This window comes from Entelurus aequoreus, linkage group LG25 (assembly GCF_033978785.1).
Source record: "Entelurus aequoreus isolate RoL-2023_Sb linkage group LG25, RoL_Eaeq_v1.1, whole genome shotgun sequence".
In the NCBI taxonomy this organism is placed as follows: Eukaryota; Metazoa; Chordata; class Actinopteri; order Syngnathiformes; family Syngnathidae; genus Entelurus; species Entelurus aequoreus.
In genome coordinates this window covers 19219501-19244199 of record NC_084755.1, presented here as the reverse complement: position 1 = coordinate 19244199, position 24699 = coordinate 19219501, and the positions used below count along the sequence as shown (strand labels likewise).

At 38.5% G+C, this 24699-nt stretch overlaps 1 protein-coding gene across 2 annotated transcripts in view; it reads left to right on the top strand.

Moving 5' to 3' along the window:
- The window catches only part of coro7 (coronin 7), a 367135-nt gene that overhangs the window by 333341 nt on the left and 9095 nt on the right, over nt 1-24699 (top strand). Inside the window, exons 20-28 of one of the 2 annotated variants that reach the window (XM_062036910.1) lie at nt 3476-3580; nt 3647-3732; nt 5569-5710; nt 5778-5867; nt 11741-11857; nt 13811-13946; nt 14015-14106; nt 19161-19247; nt 19327-21478. In XM_062036910.1, coding sequence (XP_061892894.1) covers nt 3476-3580; nt 3647-3732; nt 5569-5710; nt 5778-5867; nt 11741-11857; nt 13811-13946; nt 14015-14106; nt 19161-19247; nt 19327-19335 — 864 coding nt within the window. In that variant the 3' untranslated portion in view covers nt 19336-21478. Of the gene's footprint in view, nt 1-3475; nt 3581-3646; nt 3733-5568; nt 5711-5777; nt 5868-11740; nt 11858-13810; nt 13947-14014; nt 14107-19160; nt 19248-19326; nt 21479-24699 lie in introns of those variants that run through there. The other variant, XM_062036912.1, reaches the window with a different exon arrangement.

The window sequence follows — 24699 nt, the reverse complement described above, 5'->3', positions numbered from 1 at the left end:
CCGTAATACCATTTCTCAATTCAACATGTAACCACTTCAACATTTCTCGACCGATTTGAAAAACTTCAACACCAACCATTTCAACCCATTCAGACCATTCAATTTTTTTTTACCATTTTCAAATAAATTCCCGCTTTTCCCGAAATTCCCAAATTTTGGGGAAATTCCCATTGAAATGAATGAGACATTCTTCAAAGTTCCACAATTACCACATTTTTCATCTGATTCAAACTGTTCCAACTTCAAACTGTTCAGCCTATTCGGGAATTGCGGGCTTTCCCTTTACAAATTCCCAAAATTCCCAGATTTCCCAGACTTCCAGGTTTTCCGGGACATTTTTCCCATTCAAAAATGAATTGGCCATTTTTCAACCGATTCAAACCATTCCAACTTCACCACATTCCACCATTCTGGAAATTTGAACACCTTTTTTCTAAGTTAAAAAAAATTCCTGGTTTTCCCAAAATTTCAGGAATTCCGTAATACCATTTCTCAATTCAACATGTTACTACTTCAACATTTCTCGGCCGATTTGAAAAACTTCATCACCAACCATTTCAACCCATTCAGACCATTCAATTTTTTTTACCATTTTCAAATAAATTCCCGCTTTTCCCGAAATTCCCAAATTTTTGGGAAATTCCCATTGAAATGAATGAGACATTCTTCAAAGTTCCACAATTACCACATTTTTCATCTGATTCAAACTGTTCCAACTTCAAACTGTTCAGCCTATTCGGGAATTGCGGGCTTTCCCTTTACAAATTCCCAAAATTCCCAGATCTCCCAGACTTCCAGGTTTTCAGGGACATTTTTCCCATTCAAAAATGAATTGGCCATTTTTCAACCGATTCAAACCATTCCAACTTCACCACATTCCACCATTCTGGAAATTTTAACACCTTTTTTCTAAGTTAAAAAAAATTCCTGGTTTTCCCGAAATTTCAGGAATTCCGTAATACCATTTCTCAATTCAACATGTTACTACTTCAACATTTCTCGACCGATTTGAAAAACTTCAACACCAACCATTTCAACCCATTCAGACCATTCAATTTTTTTTTACCATTTTCAAATAAATTCCCGCTTTTCCCGAAATTCCCAAATTTTTGGGAAATTCCCATTGAAATGAATGAGACATTCTTCAAAGTTCCACAATTACCACATTTTTCATCTGATTCAAACTGTTCCAACTTCAAACTGTTCAGCCTATTCGGGAATTGCGGGCTTTCCCTTTACAAATTCCCAAAATTCCCAGATTTCCCAGACTTCCAGGTTTTCCGGGACATTTTTCCCATTCAAAAATGAATTGGCCATTTTTCAACCGATTCAAACCATTCCAACTTCACCACATTCCACCATTCTGGAAATTTGAACACCTTTTTTCTAAGTTAAAAAAAATTCCTGGTTTTCCCAAAATTTCAGGAATTCCGTAATACCATTTCTCAATTCAACATGTTACTACTTCAACATTTCTCGGCCGATTTGAAAAACTTCATCACCAACCATTTCAACCCATTCAGACCATTCAATTTTTTTTACCATTTTCAAATAAATTCCCGCTTTTCCCGAAATTCCCAAATTTTTGGGAAATTCCCATTGAAATGAATGAGACATTCTTCAAAGTTCCACAATTACCACATTTTTCATCTGATTCAAACTGTTCCAACTTCAAACTGTTCAGCCTATTCGGGAATTGCGGGCTTTCCCTTTACAAATTCCCAAAATTCCCAGATCTCCCAGACTTCCAGGTTTTCAGGGACATTTTTCCCATTCAAAAATGAATTGGCCATTTTTCAACCGATTCAAACCATTCCAACTTCACCACATTCCACCATTCTGGAAATTTTAACACCTTTTTTCTAAGTTAAAAAAAATTCCTGGTTTTCCCGAAATTTCAGGAATTCCGTAATACCATTTCTCAATTCAACATGTTACTACTTCAACATTTCTCGACCGATTTGAAAAACTTCAACACCAACCATTTCAACCCATTCAGACCATTCAATTTTTTTTTACCATTTTCAAATAAATTCCCGCTTTTCCCGAAATTCCCAAATTTTTGGGAAATTCCCATTGAAATGAATGAGACATTCTTCAAAGTTCCACAATTACCACATTTTTCATCTGATTCAAACTGTTCCAACTTCAAACTGTTCAGCCTATTCGGGAATTGCGGGCTTTCCCTTTACAAATTCCCAAAATTCCCAGATTTCCCAGACTTCCAGGTTTTCCGGGACATTTTTCCCATTCAAAAATGAATTGGCAATTTTTCAACCGATTCAAACCATTCCACCTTCAACACATTCCACCATTCTAGAAATGTGAACTATCTTTTTTCTAAGGTAAAAAAAATTCCAGGATTTTCCAGAATTCCTGTTTTTCCAAAGCCATATTTCCACCCTTTTTTTCGGCGACTACCCCTTCCACATTTTTCAACCCTCTTCAACCGTTGCACCGTCCAAACATTCCTCTTAATCAGGACAAAAAAACTAAGGTTTTTCAACCGGAAAAATTCCTGGAATTCCGTAATACCATTTCTCAATTCAACATGTAACTACTTGAACATTTCTCGACCAATTTGAAAAACTTCAACACCAACCATTTCAACCCATTCAGACCATTCAAGTGTTTTACCATTTTCAAAAAAATTCCCTCTTTTCCTGAAATTCCCAAATTTTGGGGAAATTCCCATTGAAATGAATGAGACATTCTTCAAAGTTCCACAATTACCACATTTTTCATCTGATTCAAACTGTTCCAACTTCAAACTGTTCAGCCTATTTGGGAATTGCGGGCTTTCCCTTGAAAAATTCCCCAAATTCCCAGATTTCCCAGAATTCCAGGTTTTCCGGGACATTTTTCCCATTCAAAAATGAATTGGCCATTTTTCAACCGATTCAAACCATTCCAACTTCACCACATTCCACCATTCTGGAAATTTGAACACCTTTTTTTTAAGTTAAAAAAAATCCTGGTTTTCCCGAAATTTCAGGAATTCCATAATACCATTTCTCAATTCAACATGTTACTACTTCAACATTTCTCGACCGATTTGAAAAACTTCAACACCAACCATTTCAACCCATTCATACCATTCAATTTTTTTTTTACCATTTTCAAAAAAATTCCTGCTTTTCCCGAAATTCCCAAATTTTGGGGAAATTCCCATTGAAATGAATGATACATTCTTCAAAGTTCCACAATTACCACATTTTTCATCTGATTCAAACTGTTCCAACTTCCAAATATTCAGCCTGTTCAGGAATTGTGTGCTCTACTTCAACAATTCTAAAAAAAATTCCAGGATTTCAGTTCAACTTCAGCATTGGAGCATTAACACGCAATTCCTTCAGGAATTGCCTCATCTAGTTGTCTTTATTACTCTATTTACCTGTACTGTTTTTGTTGTACAGCTGCCACCTTGCATAATAGGAATAAATAGATTTTTATAATTATCTTTTTTTGTGCTCAGGTGTTCTGCATGGCTTGGAGCCTGGATGGCAAGCTGCTGGCGACCGTGTGCAAAGATGGGAAAATTCGCATCTACGACCCCCGCAAGTCCACTGCCCCTGTGCAGGTTGTCGCACATGATTATGCTGAGATGTTTTCACACATACAGTGAACATATTTTTGTTATGTTCAGGAGGCTCCAGGTCCCGAGGGCCACAGAGGAGCTCGTGTGGTGTGGGTGTGTCAGGGCAAGTACCTGCTGGTGTCTGGATTTGACAGGTACATGACACAAAGTGGACATAATTGTTATACAATTAGTGTTCATACACTATATTGCCAAACGTATTTGGCCACCTGCCTTTACTCACATATGAACTTGAAGTGCCATTCCACGGAATTGTCCAAAATGTTTTGGTATCCTGGAGCCTTCAACTCCTGAAAAACAACTCCACACCATAATTCCTCCTCCACCAAATTTCACACTCGGCACAATGCATTCCGAAATGTAGCGTTTTTCTGGCAACCTCCAAACCCAGACTCGTCCATCAAATTGCCAGATGGAAAAGCGTGATTCATCACTCCAGAGAAGGCGTCTCCACTGCTCTAGAGTCCAGTGGCGACGTGCTTTACACCACTGAATCCCACGCTTTGCATTGGACTTGGTGATGTATGGTTTAGATCAGGGGTATCAAACGTACGGCCCGCGGGCCGGATCAGGCCCGCGAACAGGTTTTATCCGGCCCGTGGGATGAGTTTGCTAAGTATAAAAATGAGCCGAAATTTTTGAATGAAAGAAACTGCTGTTCTAAATGTGTCCACTAGATGTCACAATAGCATTTTTTTAAATCTTTGTAGATGATGCTACATATGTACAAAATAAACCACATCAGTCGAGGAAAATGACCAAACTACATAAATAACATCCTGTAATTTGATTTTAATATAATTTTTTTATCTTGGTAGATTGAAACTTAACACCAATGAGTTATCACTCTCATTATCACATTTATTCAAAAAGTATAAATAACAACAAATGAAGATAGAATACTATTAACCGCAACATGTAAGTGTAAAAAAACAACAACATTATTATTTGTACAATTTCAGAATGTGCTTGTTCTATTTTTAAACCAAAAAAAACAATGTGAAGTTGTCTTTATTTTTAAGTTATCATGCCGTGATTTTACCAGTCCAGCCCACTTGGGAGTAGATTTTTCTCCATGTGGCCCCCGATCTAAAATGAGTTTGACACCCCTGGTTTAGATGCAGCTGCTCGGCCATGGAAACCCGTTCCATGAAGCTCTCTGCGTACTGTACGTGGGCTAATTGGTAGGTCACATGAAGTTTGGAGCTCTGTGCAGAAAGTCTTTGCACTATGTGTCAGGTGCAAACACCGATGACATCTATTAAACAAGACAAGAAGCAAAGAATCAAACAGAGACAGAATTAAATTTGGACTCAATTGAGGAGAGACGCCGTCGACCTGTAACCTCTTACAGTGTCTTAGCACGCTCTGACGAAAAAAGGTTTACGTCTCCTCCTTTATTTGGACACTCCCTGTTTACACAACAACATCTGCTTCCAAAGGAATGGGGGGTATGTAAACAGCTCTTGTTTTTGGTCACATTGAAAACAAAAGAAAAAGATGCCTCGGGCTTGGGCTAGTCCTGGATTCAGCTCGAGCAGGTCTTTGATGACAATAGATAACCCCCTCCCGTCTCCTCCCATCGTACACAGTAGAATTTTCCAAGCCTTTGCTTGGTGCAACAAAGACAGCCTCTTGTCTGTTCATTGGGAACTCAGAATGGAAAGTTTTTTGATAATTTACATACAATTTTTCTGACACTATGCGCTTCAGCCTCCGCTGACCTCTCTCTGTCAGTTTACGTGGCCTACCACTTCGTGGCTGAGTTGCTGTTGTTCCCAAACTCTTCCATTTTCTTATAATAAAGTTGACCTTGGAATATTTAGGAGTGAGGAAATTTCACGACTGGATTTGTTGCAGAGGTAGCATCCTATGACAGTTCCACGCTGGAAATCACTGAGAGCGGCCCATTCTTTCACAAATGTTTGTAGAAACAGTCTCCATGCCTAAGTGCTTGATTTTTTATGTAGCTGCAGTGAGAGAGTCCTCTACTTGTACTCTGCCGCCTCCCTGTCCTCCGGAGTGGTGGCCAGCGTCTCCTTGGACGTCTCCCCCTCAACGCTGATCCCTTTTTACGACCCCGACACCAATGTGGTCCTCCTCACTGGGAAAGTAAGGAAGAATCGCCGTCAAAAGGAGAGCGTTATTGAAATATTAAAGAGTTGTGTTGATCATTCAGGGGGACACCAGGGTGGTGGTCTATGAGGTCCTGCCTGAAGAGCCTTACTTCCTGGAGTGCTGCAGTTTTAACAGTCCTGAGCCGCATAAGGTATGATCCACGTCATTCACACTCTCCCAGCTTTTGGGATCACTTTAAGTCAGGGATATTCATCACAATTGTTTTGGGGGCCACATTTACAGAAAGTTGAGGACCAAGGGACCGAATAACCAGCGTCCTCTACAGTAGACATTTGATTTTGGTATATTTATTTTGTCTGAGTTACAGGAGAGTTATGCAGTTTTTATGGACAGGTAATCTACTGCAAAAATCAGGGGTGTTCAAAATTTTTGGCTCAGGGCCGCATTGGGCTAAAAAAAATGTGTTCAGGGGCCGAAAGCTGACTGCATGTAATGTAACAATATATATAGCCCATACACATATTTATACATACTGTATATACATATATATATATATATATATACATATATATATATATATATACATATATATATATATGTACTGTATGTATACATATACGTATATATGTATATATGTGTATATATATATACTGTATATATATATATACACGTATGTATATATATATATATATATATATATATATATATATATATATATATATATATATATATATATATATACGTGTATATATATATGTATATATATCAGTGGCGTGCGGTGACGTTCATGTCAGGTGAGGCACTGACTTTATCACAGTCAGATTTACAAACATATGAACCCTAAAGAGTATCTTATTCACAATTTGATTGGCATCAGTTAACGGGTTATGTTTAAAAGCTCATACCAGCATTCTTCCCTGCTTGGCACTCAGCATCAAGGGTTGGAATTGGGGGTTAAATCACCAAAAATTATTCCCAGGCACGGCGCCGCTGCTGCCCACTGCTCCCCTCACCTCCCAGGGGGTGAACAAGGGGATGGGTCAAATGCAATGTACAAATTTCACCACACCTAGTGTGTGTGTGACAATCATTGGTACTTTAACCTAACTTTAACTTTACACTTACAAACTGTAGCACACAATAAAGCACATTTAATTAAAAAAACGTTATTATGGTCTTACCTTTACTTATAAATGCGGGAGCGTTGTGAATGAATGAAATATGAAATCCGCGCTGCATTCTGCAGGTGTACCTAATGTTGTGTCCCTGTTCACGGCTCCTCCGGCGCGCCGCGCGAGCATTGTTGTTTTTGCACTTTTTGGCTTCTTGTTAAGTGACTTTTTTTGGGTGGATTCGGTCTTGCACGTGGAGGGTTTGGGTGTGGGCTTTGGTTGATGTGGCGCTCCCGTCGGGCGATGCATTCTGCGGCGGGAATGTTAACCGGCACCAGGAGGCGGGGTTATGAGACGAGCCTCACACAGTGTGTCTTCGCAGCAGTTTTATGAATGCTCAGCACTAAAAATACGTTACACACATACAGTTGTTGACAAAATACACTGTACATTATATACCTCAGCTAACTAAACTATGGAAATGTACAATATAATTCATATAGCAATACAGTCTCACTGCACAGCAGGCCAGCAGTTAGCCGAGTCATTGTGCACAATCCATGTTGAGGGCGAGGCACAAATCAGTGACGTGCCTCAACTGGCTGCTGATCACCGCACCGTCTCTTCTCAGTATTTGAACGGCAAATGTGAAAATAAAAATAAAAATAATCTAAAACTGGTGAAGTTAAATGGAAAATAACTTTAGTATAATCACTGGATACATATAACAATTTAATGTTTTTTTTTTTCTTTTTACTTTTTTTTTCTTTCCATGATGGCAGGTGAGGCCCCGCCTCCCCTGCCTCTAGTGACTGCACGCCACTGATATATATATATATATACACGTATATATGTATATACGTGTATATATATATATATATGTATATACGTGTATATATATATGTATATATACATACGTATATATGTATATACGTGTATATATATACGTATATATGTATATACGTGTATATCCATCCATCCATCCATTTTCTACTGCTTGTATATATATATATATATATATATATATATATATATATATATATATATATATATATATATATATATATATATATATATATATATATATATATATATATATATACATATGTATATATACATACGTATATATGTATATATATATACGTATATATGTATATATATGTACGTATGTATGTATATATATGTATATCTGTATAAATATATGTATATATATACTGTATATGTATATAATATATTATGAATGTCCATCCATCCATCCATCCATTTTCTACCGCTTATTCCCTTCGGGGTAGCGGGGGGCACTGGAGCCTATCTCAGCTACAATCGGGCAGAAGTCGGGGTACACCCTGGACAAGTCGCACGGCCAACACAGATAGACAGACAACATTCACACTCACATTCACACACTAGGGCCAATCTGGTGTTGCCAATCAACCTATCCCCAGGTATATATATATAATATTTGTGTGTGTGTATATATATATGTATTTATCTACAAACAATGTATATACACTATACTGTATATATTTATACTATTCGGAAGTTAGTGTACTTATATAGATATTAAATGTATGTGTGATGAAGTTAAATAACAATCTAAATATATTTGATATCGAAATCACTACATTTCAGGTTTTTTTAAATTATTATTTATTACAACTATTATGTGTTTTAGGTCTGCATATTAATTTCATACCAAATAGAAGAGGGAAGTTTGCCAAATATGTAAGAATTCAGTACAAATTGTGGTACAATTGAGGGTAATATGCATGCGCGCACACACACGTAGACATGCATGCACAATTACGACGCTTTTTTACCACATAAGGCTTTGATTTTGACGTAACAATATTTTTTTGTACCAAATTAAAGGCCTACTGAAATGAAATTTTCTTATTTAAACGGGGATAGCAGATCCATGCTATGTGTCATACTTGATCATTTTGCGATATTGCCATATTTTTGCTGAAAGGATTTAGTAGAGAACATCGACGATAAAGTTCGCAACTTTTGGTCGCTGATAAAAAAGCCTTGCCTGTACCGGAAGTAGCGTGACGTCACAGGTTGTGGAGCTGCTCACATCTGCACATCGTTTACAATCATGGCCACAAGCAGCGAGAGCGATTCGGACCGAGAAAGCGACGATTACCCCATTAATTTGAGCGAGGATGAAAGATTTGTGGATGAGGAAAGTGAGAGTGAAGGATTAGAGGGCAGTGGAAGCGATTCAGATAGGGAAGATGCTGTGAGAGGCGGGTGGGACCTGATATTCAGCTGCGAATGACTAAAACAGTAAATAAACACAAGACATATATATACTCTATTAGCCACAACACAACCAGGCTTATAATTAATAGGCCACAAATTAATCCGCATAACAAACACCTCCACCCTCCCGTCCATATAACCCACCAATACAACTCAAACACCCGCACAACACACTCAATCCCACAGCCCAAAGTACCGTTCACCTCCATAAAGTTCATACAGCACATATATTTCCCCAAAGTTACGTATGTGACATGCACATAGCGGCACACATGTACGGGCAAGCGATCAAATGTTTGGAAGCCAAAGCTGCGTACTCACGGTAGCCAACTCAAAGTCCTCCTGGTTGTGTTGCTGCAACCGGCCGCTAATACACCGCTTCCCACCTACAGCTTTCTTCTTTGCTGTCTTCATTGTTCATTAAACAAATTGCAAAAGATTCACCAACACAGATGTCCAGAATACTGTGGAATTTTGCGATGAAAACAGACGACTTAATAGCTGGCCACAATGGTGTGCCAATATGTCCGCTACAATCCGTGACGTCACGCGCAAACGTCATCATACCGAGACGTTTTCAGCAGAATATTTCGCAGGAAATTTAAAATTGCACTTTATAAGTTAACCCGGCCGTATTGGCATGTGTTGCAATGTTAAGATTTCATCATTGATATATAAACTATCAGACTGCGTGGTCGGTAGTAGTGGGTTTCAGTAGGCCTTTAACACTTCGGTTTGCATTGATTAGACTGAAGAACAACACATAACTTCAACTCCTTCAACTTGAAGTACAAAAAATAAACCATTGAATATTAAGAGTATGTGAAAGTTCGACTCGTACCTTGTTTACTTCCCTGACAAACTCCTTAAAGTTTTGTAATCAGAAATACCAAGCAGCTGAACTGGGCCTAACATGGGGAAGTGTTGAGAGAGTGTTTTGCATCATGCACTGTAATGAATTTATATACAGTATGTGTAATTTCAAATGATATATAGTGCTTGAACATGCTTTGTAATGTCCACAAAGTTCAATGGAGGTGGGTTATGGTTGACCTTGTCTGGACTTTATTGGTTATAATTAATTTACACCGTGAGGAGGAAAAGTTGTTTGGATTGGGTGATATAAATTGATGCTGTGCTCACAGCCCTTCTGATTGAAACTAACGGTCATTGACCATCGATTCTGACTTCGCCCACAAGAGGGCGGCAAGATTACTCCGATCCAATTCGCAGGTGACCTTAAAGTTAAGTTAAAATACTACTGATAGTCACACACTAGGTGTGGTGAAATTATCCTCTGCATTTGACCCATCCCCTTGTTCCACCCCCTGGGAGGTGAGGGGAGCAGTGAGCAGCAGCGGGGGCCGCGCTCGGGAATCATTTTGGTGATTTAACCCCCAATTCCAACCCTTGCTGTAGGACCAAAAACTGAACCTTAAGGAATACAACTAGTCAAAGTAAAGAAATTGAACAAATGACTGCTGACTGCATCTGAAGTAAACAAGCTACTGCAACACCTTATTATACAAATCACATTATGGATAATAACTGCCAAAAACAAGAGGCCTTAAAGAGGTGCATTGAGGAACACCTAACTTATGTAAATTACAAGTGTTCTATGTTTGCTATAGTAAGGTTAAAATTAGGGATGTCCGATAATATCGGACTGCCGATAGTATCGGCCGATAAATGCTTTAAAATGTTATATCGGAAATTATCGGTATCTGTTTCAAAAAGTAAAATGTATGACTTTTTTTACAACACCGCTGTGTACACGGACGTAGGGAGAGGTACAGAGCGCCAATAGACCTTAAAGGCACTGCCTTTGCGTGCCAGCCCAGTCACATGATATCTACGGCTTTTCACAATGCAAAGCATACTTGGTCAACAGCCATACAGGTCACACTGAGGGTGGCCGTATAAACAACTTTAACACTGTTACAAATATGCGCCACACTGGGAACCCACACCAAACAAGAATGACAAACCCATTTCGGGAGAACATCCGCACCGTAACACAACATAAACACAACAGAACAAATACCCAGAACCCCTTGCAGCACTAACTCTTCCAGGACGCTACTATATACACCCCCGCTACCCCTAAACCCCGCCCACCTCAACTCTTCATGCTCTCTCAGGGAGAGCATGTCCCAAATTCCCAGCTGCTGTTTTGAGGCATGTTAAAAAAAATAATGCACTTTGTGACTTCAATAATAAATATGGCAGTGCCATGTTGGCATTTTTTTTCCATAACTTGAGTTGATTTATTTTGGAAAACCTAGTTACATTGTTTAATGCATCCAGCGGGGCATCACAACAAAATTAGGCATAATAATGTGTTAATTCCACGACTATATATCGGTATCAGTTGATATCGGTATCGGTAATTAAGAGTTGGACAATATCGGGTATCAGCAAAAAAGCCATTATCGGACATATGTAGTTAAAATGTCAATGCAAGGATCTGCCAATGTGTTTACAGTGGACCAAGTTCTTCTATACAACAGGAGAACTTTAGTGTGTTTAGAAATTTGCTGCAAAAATGTTTGTCTCCCAAGTTTTGAACAGAGCTCTGGGGCCGGTATGGTGTCATTTCTGGGCCGGATTTTGCCCCCCCCGGGCCGCCAGTTGAATAGCCCTGTTTCAAAGTAACGCTTGTGTTTATGCCGCACCGCTGCAGGGTTTGGCCTTCCTGCAAAAGTCTGAGTGCAACGTGCGTGAAGTGGAGATAGCTGCAGCGCTGATGCTGACCAAGACCTCCTTGGAGCCTGTGGTCTTCAAGGTTCCACGGGTCAAGGTGAGACCTCATGAACACATGGGAATGCTGCAGCACATCGCACGGCAACATTCTTAAACATTTTAGGTTGAATGAGAGGCCAACTAAGGCGTGTGTTTAAACTAGTTCAAAAGGAACTAACCCAGGGGTCGGCAACCCAAAATGTTGAAAGAGCCATATTGGACCAAAAATACAAAAACAAATCTGTCTGGAGCCGCAAAAAATTAAAAGCCATATTACATACAGATAGTGTGTCAAGAGATATACATTTAAAGGACTTAAAGGAAACTAAATGAGCTCAAATATAGCTACAAATGAGGCATAATGATGCAATATGTACATACAGCTAGCCTAAATAGCATGTTAGCATCGATTAGCTAGCATTAATGCAGTAACCAAATATGTCTGATTAGCACTCCACACAAGTCAATAACATCAACAAAACTCACCTTTGTGCATTCACGCACCACGTTAACAGTTGGGTGGACAAAATGAGAGAGAAAAAGAAGTGGCATAAAACACGTCCTAGAAAGTCGGAGAAAGTTATACATGGAAACAAACTAAGGTGAGTTCAAGGACCGCCAAAATTAGTAGGACAAAACGGCGCTCGCCAAATACTCGAATCAGTGAAGCATGTTTAATATAAACAGTGTGTTATAACAATTAGTGTCATGTTTGTCCTCCTACAGAAACCATATTAAAACAAAAAATATATTTTTTCCCCTCATCTTTTTCCATTTTTCATACATTTTTGAAAAAGCTCCAGAGAGCCACTAGGGCGGCGCTAAAGAGCCGCATGCGGCTCGAGAGCCGCGGGTTGCCGACCCCTGAACTAACCAAACCCTGGTGTGCACAGACGGCTCTCAGTCCATTTTTAAGTGGACTCTGGTGTGATTTGGTTGACTTGAGCTCAAATGTGAACGCAACACGGACCAAAAAACATACCAGTTTTAACAGACTCATAGCATCAGATGACAGATGAAATTTCACTAACAAGTTCCCTTTAAGTGTTTTTTGCTCCTGAAAATGAATCTGGCAGTCATTTTCCATAATATTCATTAGTTTTTGATTACTAAGTACAAACCCAGTGCAGTTGGCACGTTGTGTAAATGGTAAATAAAAACAGAATACAATGATTTAGCAAATCCTTTTCAACCTATATTCAATTGAATAGACTGCAAAAACAAGATACTTAACGTTCGAACTGGTAAACTTTGTTTTTTTTTGCAAATGTTTCAAAAAAGCTGGCACAAGTGGCAAAAAAGACTGAGGAAGTTGAGGAATGCTCATCAAACACTTATTTGGAACATCCCACAGGTGAACAGGCAAATTGGGAACAGGTGGGTGCCATGATTGGGGAAAAAAGCAGCTCCCATGAAATGCTCAGTCATTCACAAACAAGGATGTGGCGAGGGTCACCACTTTGTGAACAAATGGCTGAGCAAATTGTCGAACAGTTTAAGAACAACATTGCTCAACCGGCTATTGCAAGGAATTTAGGGATTTCACTATCTAAGGTCCGTAGTATCATCAAAAGGTTCAGAGAATCTGGAGAAATCAGTGCACGTAACCTTGAATCCCTCAGGCAGTACTACATCAAAAAGCGACATCAGTGTGTGAAGAATATCACCACATGGGCTCAGGAACACTTCAGAAAATCACTGTCAGTAACTGCAGTTTGTCGTTTGTCAAAAATTGGTCTCCTCAGTTCCCAAATGTGAGTGTTGTTAAAAGGAAAGGCCATGTAACACAATGGTGAAAATGCCCCTGTGCCAACGTTTTTAAATATCTTGTCTTTGCAGTGCATTCAATTGAATATAAGTTAAAAAAGGGTTAGCAAATCATTGTATTCTGTTTTTATTTACGAATTACACAAGGTGCCAACTTCACTGGTTTTGGGTTTTGATGTTTAATGGGGGCATTCCACTGCAAACTCATCCAAACATCCGCCATCCTTCTCTATTGTTCCTCCAGAAAGAGTTTTTCCAGGATGATGTGTACCCAGACACGTCCGTGTGCTGGGAACCGGCACTGACCGCCTCGGCCTGGCTGGGCAACATTGACGCGGAGCACAGAAAGATCAGCCTCAGGCCTGCCGACATGACGCCCGGTACGACACACACACCTTATAGTGTAGAATCTTCCGGCTTTAAGTGTGACGTGTGGATGTGTTGCTAGTGAGCGAAGCCCCCAAAGAGGCCCCAGTGAGGAAGTACATGCCCTCTTCTTTCTACCTGGAGGAGAAGACTGATGAACAGAAGAAAGAGGAGGTGAGTGTGTGTGGTCGTGTGTGTATGGAATTAATGCTGGGTTAAAAACTTCAGAAGAACAGCTCTGGCTGTAGGCAACCTCTTGATGTTGTTTTCTCCCTTAATTAACTCCAATAGATGCAACTTTGTTAAATTGTTGTTTTTAACTGCTCATGTAAAATTTCTACAAAAGCACAATTAACCCATCAGCGGTATAAATGCTAACTGAACTCCTTATCATTATTTTGCTGCTGTGCTGCAGAATACACAGTGGAACCTTGATTTTTAATTGGTTTTTGAACAGGGTTCCTAAATAGAAAAGTTGATATATTGAAGCAAATTTTTCTCGATACGGGGTCTCCAACAGAGGTGGGTAGAGTAGCCAGAAATTGTACTCAAGTAAGAGTACTGTTACTTTAGAGATGTATTACTCAAGTAAAAGTAAGGAGTAGTCACCCAAATATTTACTTGAGTAAAAGTAAAAAGTATGTTGTGAAAAAACTACTCAAGTACTGAGTAACTGATGAGTAACCTGTTCGTTTAATGATGACGGCAACAAATAATGCTCAAAAACATAAAAATAGCAATGAGCAAATTCAGAGCCAGGAATATCTCTTAAGCAACTAAAACAATAATATATGTTAAATAATAATACATTAACATAAAAAAAATGAAGGCAAATTGAGCCACAATAACTTAACAGCACCATAGGCTCAGTAGGCAGAGATTACGAAGGAAAATAACAAGTTAGCCTTTACGCAAACCATAAACTGATAGGTGTGGGCTGCACCTGGGAACACACTGTGCACTTCTGATTGGTGTTTCTATGCATGCGTGAGTGTGTGTGCGACTGTGCGTGTGATTGTGTGTGTCTCTGTCTGTCTATGACAGGGGTGTCCAATCCAAAGTGCGGCCCGGGGGCCATTTGCGGCCCGCAGCTAATTGTTTACCGGCCCGCCAGACATTCTGGAAATGCTATTGCAAAAATAAAAAATTTGAATTTAAAAAAGTAGAATGAGGTGAAATCTAACTAGAAAAAGTTGCAATGTTGACACAAAGCTGCCATGCAGGCTGTTTTTTCTTCTTTTGTCTATCTTTCTTTTTCTTTTTTTGCCATTGCTCAAAAAAACAAAACAAAAAACAATGTTATAATGAATTATTGACCTATTCAAGGCTCCAATTATTTCAAATATTTCACTTTAAAATGTTTTATGTGGAAAATATTGCATATATTGTGTGGTTGCCATACAAAAACATCAACGTTTTCTTTGACAAAAGAGCATAAAACAAACAAAATAATAGTTCAAACGTAAAATTGACGGATATATCTGAAGTTGATCTCGTAAGTTAAGTGTTGAAAGTTAAAAAAAAACTAATACAAATGTATCACTTTGAGTGGGGCACCTTTTGTATCCTAAATATATTTCATGGGATTTTATTTATCTTTTCACTGTGATTACTAAAAAATAACAATGAATTAATATCAATGGTGTCTTGCATTATTGATGTTTTAAGGCTCTAATTACTTCACATCAAACATTGCTTTCTGAAGGATTTGGGCAGTGGGGGAAATACTGCACATTTCAGTTTTATTATAAAAAACAAATTTGTCTTGACAGAAAAGGCATAAAATCTTTTTGTTTTTTTAATTTTATATCAACCTGAAGTTGATATACTGTAGAGATTTACTGTAAGCGTTAAATAAAAAAATAAAAAATAATAATTTGACTTGTTTTTAACATTTTAATGACTTAGACCCTTTATGGTCCCCGGGAGCCTTAAAGGTAAAAAAAAACCCAAAATCTATATATTTTGTTATGATTTGAAAATGAAAACTATCAAAATGGCCCCCGCAGGCTTTAATTTTTCCGTATGCGGCCCTCAGTAGAAGAAGTTTGGACACCCCTGGTCTATGAGGCTGCAGTGCACGAATAAATGTCCCCACACGATGTACATTTGACAGTGATTCATAGCAGGGAAGCTTACATCAGCCTACGGTGACAGCCAAATTATCTACTAACGTTAGTTACCGCGATGTGCTTCCTCAAATTTGACGTTGAGTTCATGTAAGCTTAATAAACCTTTATTTATAAACTGCAACATTTACAAACAGCTGAGAAACAATAATAAAAATAAGTATGGTGCCAGTATGCTGTTTTTTTTCCAATAAAATACTGGAAAGGATAGAAATGTAGTTTGTCTCTTTTATCCGATTATTAATCGATTAATCGAAGTAATAATCGACAGATTAATCGATTATCAAATTAGTTGTTAGTTGCAGCCCTATCATTACCACAAGTAGTGGAGGAAAAGTGTATTACAACTACTGCTGCGGCCCATAAGAATCACAGCTGAGATATATACATTTTTTGGCAGCCCTATGGTTAATAAACCCTTATTTTAAATATTGCCATTCATATAAATAAAAACCCCAAATCCTTTATTTCTGTCAAAGTAGCTCTGACAAGTCCTTCCAGGAATTTGTGATGTCGCGATCATGCAAATTCAACTAATCACCGCACATTATGCACGGTCTCGCAACTTTTTCCGAGAAAATAATCTGCAACTTGTGGCCAACAGAGTAGACAGCGGTCAATAAAAGAAGCCTTTGGCAGTGTTTTCCTAGTTAATTTTAATTATTACACTTATTAGTTATAACTAATTAAAATAGTAAAGTATTTTGACAATGAACTCTCAGTACAGCCATTTGATTTGATCTGTGTGGTATAAAACAAATAAAACATCAATACAGTATTTGTCGGAAAAAATATTGAAATCCTGCATTTAAAGGAACACTTAAAACATTAATAACAAAACAATAAAATCACAAGTTGATTCAACTTTTCCACAACTTCCTAAAAAGCTGACTCAAATGTAGGCATTTTAGGCCGTGACAAAGACCCAAAAAAAGCCCACAAACTAGAAAGAAATGCATACTCAGTTGTTTCTTTCTTTCTCTTTTTTTGTTTGTTTCTATTTGGAATGCTGCTTATGGCACAGGGGTGGGACCAGACTAGCTCTACTTCGTTCAACTCCTTTTGGACGGTCGATCACTTGAGCAAAAATGTGTGCTTGTGAAGTTTTATCATGTTCCAATGATTCAAAACATTTGTATGCACGAACAACACTTAAGAGCTTTAGTATACATCTATATGTGGAATTTAATTATGGAATGGATTACGTAAAGAAATCAAACAATGTGTACTAATATGATCCAATTTAAGAAACTGTTCAAACTCAAAGTGTTTACAAAGTTTAAAGAAGAAGAACCATGATAAACATTCTGAACTTAATAATCTTATTCATCTCATTATATGAAATACAACTTACTTCACAATTTATTATATATTTATTTATTTGTTTATGTTACAAAACCAAAACCCAGTGAAGTTAGCACGTTGTGTAATTCGTGAATAAAAACAGAATACAATGATTTGCAAATCTTTGGGCACTAATACACCCCCATACCATCACAGATGCTGGCTTTTGAACTTTGCGCCTATAACAATCCGGATGGTTCTTTTCCTCTTTGGTCCGGAGGACAGGACGTCCACAGTTTCCAAAAACAATTTGAAATGTGGACTCGTCAGACCACAGAACACTTTTCCACTTTGCATCAGTCCATCTTAGATGAGCTCGGGCCCAGGGAAGCGTTTCTGGGTGTTGTTGATAAATGGCTTTTGCTTTCCATAGTAGAGTTTTAACTTGCACTTACAGATGTATCAACCAACTGTAGTTATTGACAGTGGTTTTCTGAAGTGTTCCTGAGCCCATGTGGTGATATCCTTTACACACTGATTTTGGTTTTCCTGAGGGATCGAAGGTCACGGACATTGCTGCTTACGTGCAGTGATTTCTCTAGATTCTCTGAACCTTTTGATGATATTACAGACCGTAGATGGTGAAATCCCTAAATTCCTTGCAATAGCTCGTTGAGAAATGTTCACAAAGTGGTGACCCTCGCCCCATTCTTGTTTGGGGGATTAAGCATTTCATGGAAGCTGCTTTTATACCCAATCATGACACCCACCTGTTCCCAATGAGCCTGTTCACCTGTGGGATGTTCCAAATAAGTGTTTGATGAACATTCCTCAACTTTCTCAGTCTTTTTTGCCACTTGTTCCAGCTTTTTTTGAAACATGTTGCAGGCATCAAATTCCAAATGAGCTAATATTTGCAAAAAATAACAACGTTTTTTCAATTGAATATAAATTGAAAAGCATTAGTAAATCATTGTATTGTTTGTTTTTTTACGATTTACACAACGTGCCAACTTCACTGGTTTTGGGTTTTGTATTATTTGTAGAGTATATTGTGAATACATTGAGAACAAAAGGAACAAAAGTGTTAGCAATTGCTATGTAAAGGAAAGGGGGTAGGATTAAATAAACTTTGCTTCTTTCTACTCCTTTTCGAACATGTTGAAAAGAGAAACTGGAAATTGTGATGTATCATGTTGTAATTTAATGTATGATCGAAATAAACTCAAACCATAACCACAATCAAATCAAATAAATTGAAATTAAAAAAAGTATACGTTGAAAAAAAAAAAATACTACAATACAAAATGCAGATGAACAAAATGTTTTTTTTAAAGAAAAAGTAAACAATACCAACATTAAACTGCTCAGTGGCCTTGTGGTTAGAGTGTCCGCCCTGAGATCGGGTTCAAACCCCGTCCGAGTCATACCAAAGACCATAAAAATGGGACCTATTACCTCCCTCAGCATCAAGGGTTAGAATTGGGGGTTACATCACCAAAAAATGATTCCTGGGCGTGGCCACCGCTGCTGCTCACTGCTCCCCTCACCTCCCAGGGGGTGGAACAAGGGGATGGGTGACTATCAGTGGTACTTTAACTTACTTTAATTTTGTTAATGTTCTGGTAAAACAATCGTCTTCCCTTTTGTTAGGGTTGAAATAAGATTTGAAAATAAACATAACAAAAATGAGTTATGAGGTCATTTTCATTTAATAAAAGTCGAAGAAAAAAGGTTGACATAACCCCTGTTTTAGACTGTACAGAGTGTACCGTATATTTATCTTAACGTTAAATGTACCGTATTGCATCGCAGCTCCTGGTTGCCATGGTCGCCAAGCTGGGAAACATGGATGACCCGTTACCGCAGGAGTCCTTCGAGGGGGTCGATGAGGACGAGTGGGTGAGTGGACGCGTAAAAGTGAGGACGAAAGAGTCCATTTTCATCACGTCTACTTCTCTCTCTTTTTTTGCTCTTCCAGGATGATTAAAAGTGGAGAGGGGCCCAATGTAAAGTCGTGTACGTGCTAACACCCACACACTGTATCACTCCAAGGAATCTGCACCATTCAAAATGGTCATTGAATCACTCTGCTGTCTTTAGATATGGATTGTTCAAGTCTTAAATGTGCAACAAAACATTCAGGGATTAACAAAAAAAACCAATAACTTCTTTAAAATGTGCGGGTGCCACATCATTAGGTACACAATCCAAGATGGTGCCACATCATTAGGTACACCATCCAAGATGTTTACTATTCCGGATGTGTCTTTATTGTTATACTGCTTGCTTTTTCCTAACACTCTTATTATGTAAGCACAATCTATGAAACATGTTTTTATGCATTGCTTGATGAGCAAGTCAAGGATACAACAGGGTTCATATTTGGCTGAACTGGAATTTTTTTTTATTATTATTAAACAGTATAGTTTTTCGAAGGTATTTCAATTCTATTGCTGTTGTATTTGTACCATTTATATATTTTCTACATTGGGGGATCTTCATTAACTGTAGTTTGGCTTGAGAGGACCTTTTTAACGGGACCACTTCTTTACTCAACATTTAGTGTACTTTCTTTGTGGGATCTTTTTTACATGGGTATTTCTTGATATGCAACCACACGGTAAATTGACAGTGTTAGTACAAAACCCAAAACCAGTGAATCGTGAACAAAAAAAGAATGCAATGATTAGCAAATCCTTTTCAACTTATATTCAATTGAATAGACTGCAAAGACAAGATATTTCATGTTCGAACTGAGGAACTAATTTTTTAATTTTTTTTGCAAATAATCATTAACTTAGAATTTAATGGCAGCAACACATTGCAAAAAAGTTGGCACAGGGGCATTTTTACCACTGTGTTACATGGCCTTTCCTTTTAACACCTCTCAGTAAACGTTTTGGAACTGAGGAGACCAATTTTTGAAGCTTTTCAGGTGGAATTATTTCCCATTCTTGCTTGATGTACAGCTTAAGTTGTTCAACGGTCCGGGGGTCTCCGTTGTGGTATTTTAGGCTTCATAATGCGCCACACATTTTCAATGGGAGACCGGTCTGGACTACAGGCAGGCCAGTCTAGTACCAGCACTCTTTTAAGATGAAGCCACGCCGTTGTAGCACGTGCAGAATGTGGCTTGGCATTGTCTTGCTGAAATAAGCAGGGGCGTCCATGATAATGTTGCTTGTATGTAACCTGTATGTACCTTTCAGCATTAATGGTGCCTTCACAGCTGTGTAAGTTACCCATGCCTTGGGCACTAATACACCCCCATACCATCACAGATGCTGGCTTTTCAACTTTGCGCCTATAACAATCCGGATGATTAATTTCCTCTTTGGTCCGGAAGACACGACGTCCACAGTTTCTAAAAACAATTTGAAATGTGGACTCGTCAGACCACAGAACACTTTTCCACTTTGTATCAGTCCATCTTAGTTGAGCTCGGGCCAAGTGAAGCGTTTCTGGGTGTTGTTGATAAATGGCTTTTGGAATGTGGACTCGTCATCCTTGTTTGTGAATGACTGAGCATTTCATGGAAGCTGCTTTTATACCCAATCATGGCACCCACCTGTTCCCAATCAGCCTGTTCACCTGTGGGATGTTCCAAATAAGTGTTTGATGAGCATTCCTAAACTTTCTCAGTCTTTTTTGGCCACTTGTGCCAGCTTTTTTTGAAACATGTTGCAGGCATCAAATTCCAAATGAGCCAATATTTGCAAAAAAAATAACAACGTTTCTCATTTCGAACGTTAAATATCTTGCCTTTGCAGTCTATTCAATTGAATATAAGTTGAAAAGGATTTGAAAAATCATTGTATTTTGTTTTTATTTACCATTTACACAACGTGCCAACGTCACTGGTTTTGGGTTTTGTAAAATACAATGAAGCCATGACAAATTACGCATCTTATAACCTCTGATGGACTGAATTAAAGCCAGCTGTTCAGTCATATGCATGTGAACTGCAGGTGTCCTCGGTGTTTGTGCAATGATTTTGCTGTAAGGTTCTAGTGTATTTACTTGTGCTACCCAATTGCCACACTTAATCATTTATGGATATTAACAGGAAAACATGAATAGGTGTAAGATATGTTTTTTCCTACATTGACTTACATTAAACACATTTTGACCAATTTTATGTTTGTTGTTGTTTTTGAAACTGTGGCGGGCTCTCCTATTTCAGGGAATGAGATTGCTGACGTAGTTAAAAAGCTCCTCTGTGGCAAGGCCCCGCGGCTGGATGAGATCCGCGCGGAGTTCCTTAAGGCTCTGGATGCTGTGGGGCTGTCTTGGTTGACAAGACTCTGCGACATCGGGGGCGGTACCTCTGGATTGGGAATGGATGCTGTACATATAAACCAGTGTTTTTTAAGCACTGTACCGCGGCACATTAGTGTACCGTGCATACTTGCCAACCCTCCCGAATTTTCCGGGAGACTCCCGAATTTCAGTGCCTCTCCCGAAAATCTCCCGATTTCCACCCGGACAACAAGGCACGCCCCCTCCAGGTCCATGCGGACCTGAGTGAGGACAGCCTGTCGTCACGTCCGCTTTTCCTCCATATAAACAGCGTGCCGGCCCAGTCACGTTATAACATCTACGGCTTTTGGAGCTCAGTGCGCAACTGCACACACAACAAGAAGGAGACTATTATATATGTCTCCGTTATCCATAGGTTTATCTATAACCCATAAAGTAGGCAGGCACGGAGCTATTTCTCAGCGTGTGTTTATTCCAGCCTGCACGTTAATACACTGACACACAACATCCGGATTCCCATCATGCATAGCTTCAAAACTAAGGCAAGTAGTAATGTTAAAAAACATAACAGAGACGAAGCAGAAGAACAAAGAAGAGACAGTCATGGCGACGACGAGTAAGAAGAAGAAGTGCTCTTGCAGGTTCCAAAATGATTGTAAACAAGAATTTCAGTTCATCCAGGACAGCTCGAAGGGGAAGGGGTATGCTAGGGAGAGATGGAAGATTCCAGACTCTGGTGCATTTGATGAAGGCACTTTTGTGCGTGCCACACAGCAATGCATCATCACAGAGGGTGTTGAGCATGGTTAGAAAGATTGTGACAGAGAATAGAAAGAGGATGGACAATTCAACCCTAAACTCACTCCTTTCCTGCAAATTAAATTTCACAGATGCTGCCCATACCTATGCTCCTTCAAAGGCTGTGCTACTGGCTGCAAAGCATTGCACTTTCAAATACAACAATGAGGAGTGTTACAGTATGTGTGTATATGTGTAAATAAATGAACACTGAAATTCATGTATTTATTTTATATATATATATATATATATATATATATATATATATATATATATATATATATATATATATATATATATATATATATATATATATATATATATATATATATATATATATATATATATATATATATGTGTGGAAAAAAAATCACAAGACTACTTCATCTCTACAGGCCTGTTTCATGAGGGGTTCCCTCAATCATCAGGAGATGATCTCCCTCAATCATCAGGAGATCGTCTCCTGATGATTGAGGGAACCCCTCATGAAACAGGCCTGTAGAGATGAAGTAGTCTTGTGATTTTTTTCCACACATACATACATATACACTACCGTTCAAAAGTTTGGGGTCACATTGAAATGTCCTTATTTTTGAAGGAAAAGCACTGTACTTTTCAATGAAGACAACTTTAAACTAGTCTTAACTTTAAAGAAATACACTCTATACATTGCTAATGTGGTAAATGACTATTCTAGCTGCAAATGTCTGGTTTTTGGTGCAATATCTACATAGGTGTATAGAGGCCCATTTCCAGCAACTCTCACTCCAGTGTTCTAATGGTACAATGTGTTTGCTCTTTGGCTCAGAAGGCTAATTGATGATTAGAAAACCCTTGTGCAATCATGTTCACACATCTGAAAACAGTTTAGCTCGTTACAGAAGCTACAAAACTGACTCTCCTTTGAGCAGATTGAGTTTCTGGAGCATCACATTTGTAGGGCCAATTAAACGCTCAAAATGGCCAGAAAAAGAGAACTTTCATCTGAAACTCGACAGTCTATTCTTGTTCTTAGAAATGAAGGCTATTCCACAAAGTTGTTTGGGTGACCCCAAACTTTTCAACTGTAGTGTATATATATATATATATATATATATATATATATATATATATATACATATATATATATATATATATATATATATATATATATATATATATATATATATATATATATATATATATATATATATATATATATATATATATATATATATACTCTTACCAGGAGGACTTTGAGTTGGATACGCGCTCCGTGAGTACGCAGCTGCGGCTTCCAAACATTTGATCGCTTGCCTGTACGTGCGTGCCGCTATGTGCATGTCATGTACGTAACTTTGGGGAAATATATGTGCTGTATGAACTTTGCGGAGGTGAACGGTACTTTGGGCTGTGGGATTGAGTGTGTTGTGCGGGTGTTTGAGTTGTGTTGGTGGGTTATATGGACGGGAGGGGGGAGGTGTTTGTTATGTGGGATTAATTTGTGGCATATTAAATATAAGCCTGGTTGTGTTGTGGCTAATAGAGTATATATATGTCTTGTGTTTATTTACTGTTTTAGTCATTCCCAGCTGAATATCAGGTCCCACCCGCCTCTCACAGCATCTTCCCTATCTGAATAGCTTCCACTGCCCTCTAATCCTTCACTCTCACTTTCCTCATCCACAAATCTTTCATTCTCGCTCAAATTAATGGGGAAATCACCGCTTTCTCGGTCCGAATCGCTCTCGCTGCTTGTGGCCATGATTGTAAACAATGTGCAGATGTGAGGAGCTCCACAACCTGTGACGTCACGCTACTTCCGGTACAGGCAAGGCTTTTTTTATCAGCGACCAAAAGTTGCGAACTTTATTGTCGATGTTCTCTACTAAATCCTTTAAGCAAAAATATGGCAATATCGCGAAATGATCAAGTATGACACATAGAATGGATCTGCTATCCCCGTTTAAATAAGAAAATCTCATTTCAGTAGGCCTTTAAACAAGTTGAAAAACTTATTCGGGTGTTACCATTTAGTGGTCAATTGTACGGAATATGTACTGAACTGTGCAATCTACTAATAAAAGCTTCAATCAATCAATCAATCAATCAATTGCTTTGTAAGCCTACTTCGAAACAAGATAATTAATGACGGTTATGGTTTGAAGTCATAGCGAACATTTGCGTCAGGTATGATGAGAACGACTTTATATTGTCAATGTAGGCTATTGAGTTTCTTTTTTAACATTTTCTGCTGGTGGTGTCTGTCATGTATTGGTTACTAGGGTCACAGGACAATACCGGAACCATTGTA